Source organism: Maniola jurtina, chromosome 16, assembly GCF_905333055.1.
Source record: "Maniola jurtina chromosome 16, ilManJurt1.1, whole genome shotgun sequence".
Lineage (NCBI taxonomy): Eukaryota > Metazoa > Arthropoda > Insecta > Lepidoptera > Nymphalidae > Maniola > Maniola jurtina.
Window position 1 is genome coordinate 9287886 of NC_060044.1, and position 6228 is coordinate 9294113.

The 6228-nt window shown below is 34.0% G+C and overlaps 1 protein-coding gene across 1 annotated transcript; it reads left to right on the top strand.

Moving 5' to 3' along the window:
* Positions 1–539: 539 nt before the first annotated feature.
* LOC123873177 (G-protein coupled receptor moody-like) lies at positions 540–4637 on the top strand. Its single transcript, XM_045917901.1, has 3 exons — positions 540–860; positions 2737–2975; positions 3489–4637. The coding sequence occupies exons 1-3, from the start codon at positions 654–656 to the stop codon at positions 4303–4305; spliced, it is 1263 nt and encodes a 420-aa protein (XP_045773857.1). The 5' UTR covers positions 540–653; the 3' UTR covers positions 4306–4637.
* The last annotated feature ends 1591 nt before the right edge of the window (positions 4638–6228 follow it).

The following is a 6228-nucleotide window of genomic DNA, read 5'->3' on the forward strand; positions in this document are numbered from 1 at the left end:
AACTGTATTATAATAATAGAGTTAGGTTTTTAGTAAAGGGTGACGAAAATTAGTAATTGACCGTAGAAGAATAACAAATGTTGAAATTGTATTTCTTGCCACATACCCTTAAACCTTAATAATTTTAACAAAAAGTGAACCATCTGATATCACCATTATGAGCTGACTCCAGAAAAGGAGTTCCAGCTCTCAATTCAGAAAGTATTTTTTAAAATTGTAACTTTTTAGCTTAGGTATTGAAATTTTGAAACGAAACAAACTTTGCTTTCATTTCGAATTAAATAGGTACGCACGGCCGACGACGCAACTTGACGAAATTTTAAATATACCTATATATAACATAATTATAATTATAACTAATCTATGTACCTATATTCCATTTTTATCACACCCTAAAAACCTGGAGAACAAATGCACTGAAATTAAATTTTACATTAATTACAAAGGATGACTTTAGCCTTTTAACCTGGGCAGCAGGAAAACAAATTGAATCCCTAGAACAAACAGTCATTTACGAGTATGCTAAGTTATATTTTACAAATAAGACGTGTCAGTTGGTAGACTGTAGAGTATTGACTTTTAAGTTCAATAAAAATAAAAGAGCATTAATTCTATTAGGTATGTTACTAAAAAATATATAAATATTGTTCAGGATGACTTCTTTATTGAATAAAAGTGGTGATTTTACAAACAATACTGTAAGGCAGCTTGTGAATGATGCTGATTATGCTGCAGTCGAACTATTTAAAGGATATCCGGACGGTTTACTGAAGTTTGCATCTGCATGCTGTGTAATTTCGATGATTATTGGAGTCCCTGGAAACATTATTACTATACTAGCATTGGCGAGATACAAAAGAGTAAGTACCTAAGTGTATGTATCCATAATACTTTATTGCGGTCACAAACTATAACAAGCAATTGTGAAAAATTCTACAGATATTAGTAGCGTGTGATTCTACAGATACCAAATCAGTGTCACATTTTACTTTGTCAGAATAGGTATATACATATCACCATGATCGTATTTAGACAACCTTTTCCAGACTACACAGAAGGCTAAAATAGCTTTTCCAGCTTTCAAACAACGAAGAAAGGCTTTCGAGCTAGTGAGTTGAAAATGGCTTTGTTGGCTGTACTTTACTATGTCAGTCAGTAAATTTTTCCTTTAATACTATAGGGTGTTTGGTAATTAGTATATAATGACGGCACGTACCCATGCTACTTTGATCTGATAAACACAATGCTGAAGTATAATGACGAAATAAAATTATAAAAATTTATACTAATTATAACTTATTTATATACTAATTACCAAACATCCTGTATATGTATTATGATAATATTAGGTAGAATATTTTTGATATCAATTAATATTTACGGGTACTCACTACTTACTCATTGTTTCCTATCTTAATTGAACAAAATAATTATAATCCTATGTTGGATGTAAAATTCATAGAACCTGAAATGTGTTAATTAAATAATATACTAGTGGAATTTTGTCTGAAATACATGTTAATTAAACGCGGTTTCATGACGTTTTGTGGTTTACGGGATTTATTCTATACGTAATATTTAATTATAATTATCTGTATCAGTGTACAAGTATTTATGTATAGTTTTCCTCTTCAAGGAACCAAACTTGTAATGCCCGCCTGTAGGTAAAGTAAAGTTATCAATTCATTTATTGGTAATTGTGTACGTTTTTAATAAACTTCCAGAAGACATATTGGAGTTGTCTCTCAACAAGTTCAAAGTTTTCATAAAATGTAAACTGATTGAAAAATCCTATTAAATCCTATTTAATCCTAAAGGATTATTTAAATGATAAGAAAGCTTGGGAATGAGTTGCTAAACAGCTTTGATAGTTCTAATAAGTATACTTAAGTGATTTTGTAAAGTGGTGATAATAAAAAAAGAATACCCGGATGAGTTTGTTGTGGGCTCTTCTCAGACCTGGGCGCGTTCGGAACCCTCATACCTTTAGTTTTAAGTTAACGGAATTAATTATCACAACTAAATTATTGTTTGACAGTCAGAAAGTGTATAATAGTGCCCAATTTGAATAAATGACTTTGACTTTAACAATATGCAAACAACAAACAAAATTACTAGGACTAATTAAAATTAACAATGCGTATTGCATAAGCTTAATTTGCTATAATCCGTCAAATGAGACAAATCTTTATTTGGTTGGTTCAATGTGCAGCATGCTTTATGCAACCCTTTCACTGCTAAACATGCATGAAAACATGCATGAAATTGATGTAGGAGGAATCTATTGAAAGCCACCAGGCAAGCAAGACGAACCACAACGACGACGATGTAATTCAACTATGTTAGTTATTTAATACCGGGTCTCAACTTTTTAGATTTAGGTATGTACCCTACCTACTCTCCTGTGACCCTCCTAGATGATGCTGCGACTTTGTCATCGTGGGTATAGGTATTCCGCGGAAAATCTTTGATTTGGCGGGATAAAAAGTAGTCTATATTTATTATGTTAATTCAAAATATGTATTTACCGTTGCGGCGTGATTGGAGGACAAACCAACAACCCAATAAATTAGCAAAGCAAAAAAACAAACACACTTTCGAATTTATAACATGGGTAGTGAAATAATAATATTATGGATAGTGAAATATGGGTAGTGATTAGGACTTAAAACTATCATGTACCTAGAAATACCTAAATGCGTTTTCACACACGATCAAGTATTATTTTCTTTATAGGTCCACAACGCAACTGCGATATTTATAATGAACCTATCCTGCGCCGACCTGCTCTTCTGCTGTATTACTCCATCTCTCGCTGCCACCGCTTTCTGGAATCGTGCCTGGACGCATGGCAGATTCCTCTGTCGTCTCTACCCACCTGCGAGATACACCTTAATTGCAGTTTCTATTTTCACTATTTTGGCCATAACTGTTAACAGATACATCATCATTGTTTACCCTAGAATGTACCGCAAGTAAGTGAACCACTTAATAAATTTTTATTCTTACAATAAGTACCTACGATTCTGTATTTCATAATTATCATCATCATGATCAACCCATCGCCAGCTCACTACAGAGCACGGGTTGCAGAACGAGCAGAGTTATGGCCTTAGTCTACTTCAAAGACCAAGTGCGTATTAGCAGGCTTCACACACCTTTGAGAATATTATGGAGAAAACACCGTTAAAGCAAGTGATATTTAATTGCTTGATACGCACATAACTCCGAAAAGTAAGAGGTGTTAGATGTGCGTTCCCGGTATAGAACCTCCGACCTCCTGGATAAGAGGTGGACGTCTTAACTACTAGTATTGTGGTATCAATCAATCAATCAATCATTTATCTATTTGCTCAAATGCAGGTTAGCATAGATTTTACAATTAATTTTAGTATCACTATACTTGCCATGTAATGGCGTGCAAATATTTAAAAACTACAAAATTTACTAGATTGTTATTTTTTTAAATATCTATATTTTGTTCACAGGATTTATCAAAACAGAAATTTAGCGATAATGTTAGCTGTTATTTGGATTTTTCCAATACTGGCATTGATACCGACATTTTTGGGAAAATGGGGTAGATTTGATTTGGACCCCTTAAACGGATCATGCACAATGGTTCCTGATGAAAACAAGAGATCTCCGAAGCAATTTATGTTTATAGCATCATTTGTTTTACCATCTATACCAATATTTTTCTGCTACGCACGAATATTCTTTCTAGTACGAAAAGCAACACAAAAATCTCAGAACTCGGATACTAATAAGAACTCTCCAAGTTCAAGTAACCAAGATACATTAACAGGTGACTCCTCATCAATAACTGTGAGAGTCACTGCTATGGACAGCGATGACAGTGAAGGAAATGGAAATGGGGTACCCTTAAAAGATATCGGGACTGCAAAATCGGAACATTGTAGAACCTCAACAATAGAAACACCGGACGAAACAACTTGTTATACTGATGAAGAACCTTTAGAGTCTGGACCACCGAAAATTCGTAGAAATGTGTTGAAGAGATCTATGGCATTGCTTAAAATTTCTCTACCAACGCGCAAAGATAAAAGACTAGGAACAATGATAGTAGCTATTATGACATCATTTTGCTTGTGTCACCTTCCAATAGTGTTGACGAAGGTATTACGCTGGATAACCCCTCACCCTGCAGTCAACATTACAGCCCACATTCTTTTGTACTTCTCATCTTGTATTAATCCCGTGATCTACGTCGTCATGTCAAATGAATATCAAAAAGCCTATAGAAATTTGTTTGATTGTGGAAGGAAACGTACCTTACTTTAAATAAGTAACGATAATGATACATCACCTGCCATGATGATGATCTCGCTGCCAATTAGATGCTAGACTTCAATAATAATTATGCTTTTATGAAAGGAATTGTGGTGTTAGGTCAATTTCAATATAGACATGTTTCGTAATCAGTAAATCAGAAGATGCAAAACGCACGAGAGTAGATGAGATAGCGCTCTACAAATATGATCTAAGTGTTGTAACTCGTAGTTTTATGTCATTACTTTAGATATGCATGTAATCTATTTCTTTTTTAACCCCCCGACCCAAAAAGAGGGGTGTTATAAGTTTGACGTGTGTATCTGTGTATCGGTCTGTGGCATCGTAGCTCCTAAACTAATGAACCGACTTTAATTTAGTATTTTTTGTTTGAAAGGTGGCTTGATCGAGAGTGTTCTTAGCTATAATCCAAGAAAATCGGTTCAGCCGTTTGAGAGTTATCAGCTCTTTTCTAGTTACTGTAGCTTTAACTTGTCGGGGGTGTTATAAATTTTTAATTTACACTTGTATAACGATATGATAGCTATTTTGCGTTAAGTACTTCGAGTGTTAAGTATTAATTTTTTGTACAAAAGTAAGTGTGTTTATTACGCAAAAGGCATAATAAAATAAATCGATTGTGTAAATACCAATGATTTTTCTTAATAACTACCTAATTCTAATCTATCTAATCACTGGGTTACGTTAATTATGTATTTCGTATCGTAAGTCGCAACTCACAGAGCATTTTATAAACCTCATCCACTGAAGTAAGATGAGAAAATAAACATGAAGAGTAACGTTTTGTATGTTAATATGAGGTATTCTCAGACACAACAATCTCTTGACAGTAAGAGAAAACTTTTCGAATATTGCCTTCATAACTTTTAATTTTCAAAGTCACACAGGCATCTGAGATTGTAGCCAGAAAATAAGCCTGTAACTTATCTCTTGGGACCAAGTTAGCTTTTAAGTTGTACACTTTGCCATGAAACTGATATACATATTAATATCTGTGATCAATATAGACAGATATATATTTTGATGCCCGCGACTTCGCGTGGAATTAGGTTTTTAAAAGCCCCATTGGAACTCTTTAATTTAATAAAAAAAAGTAACCTATGCCCGTCTGCAGGGAGTACCAAATATATAATGTCCTCAACATCGTTCATCTAAAATGCGAGCTTATCCTATGCGAGTTGTAGGCACCTGTCATTCCTATTTTAGTATGTTTTGTGAAATGTTATTGATAATAAAGAATTTATAAAATCAAAATAAACCGGCCAAATGCGAGTCGAACTCGCGCACCGAGGGTTCCGTACTCGGGTATTTTTTTTCGGCATTTTGCACGATAAATCAAAAACTAGTGCTCATAAAATTAAATAAAAATCTGTTTTAGAATGTACAGGTAAAGCCCTTTCATATGATACCCCACGTCTTGGTATATAGTTATCTTACTTTGAAATTTTTTATAAGCATAAATTCATGGTTTTCAGATTTATTCCTTTACTTGTGCTATAAGACCTACCTATCTGCCAAACAGACAGACAGTCAGACAACAAAGTGATCCTATAGGGGTTCCGTTTTTCCTTTTGAGGTATCTTCACCTGTACAGAGAACCTCCCGAAGACAGTGGTTGGGACAATTTGGAATTTCTCGATTTGGAATCAGCCGCCGTCACTTCTCTGTATCCAAATTGCAGAACCGTAATACATATGAGTACCTAAGTATATTCGAAAACAGTAGGTACATCCCATTCATATTTTCTCAAATTCCAATCAGAGTATATTAGGTAAACAAGCACCCTAAAGAAAATTGGAAATGGAACTGGAATTATTATTTGTTTCAAGTAAATAGGTACCATTGTTTATTGAGCCTGCGAGAATTTATTGATATCTCTCGTTGGTTTATTGGGAAAATAATCAAGTAATACCT

Excerpts from the sequence above, each read along its gene's own strand:
- LOC123873177 (XM_045917901.1), top strand. The coding sequence starts at position 654 with ATGACTTCTTTATTGAATAAAAGTGGTGATTTTACAAACAATACTGTA. Across the intron at positions 861-2,736 it reads CATTGGCGAGATACAAAAGA|GTCCACAACGCAACTGCGAT; the intron begins GTAAGTACCTAA and ends TTTTCTTTATAG. Across the intron at positions 2,976-3,488 it reads TACCCTAGAATGTACCGCAA|GATTTATCAAAACAGAAATT; the intron begins GTAAGTGAACCA and ends TTTTGTTCACAG.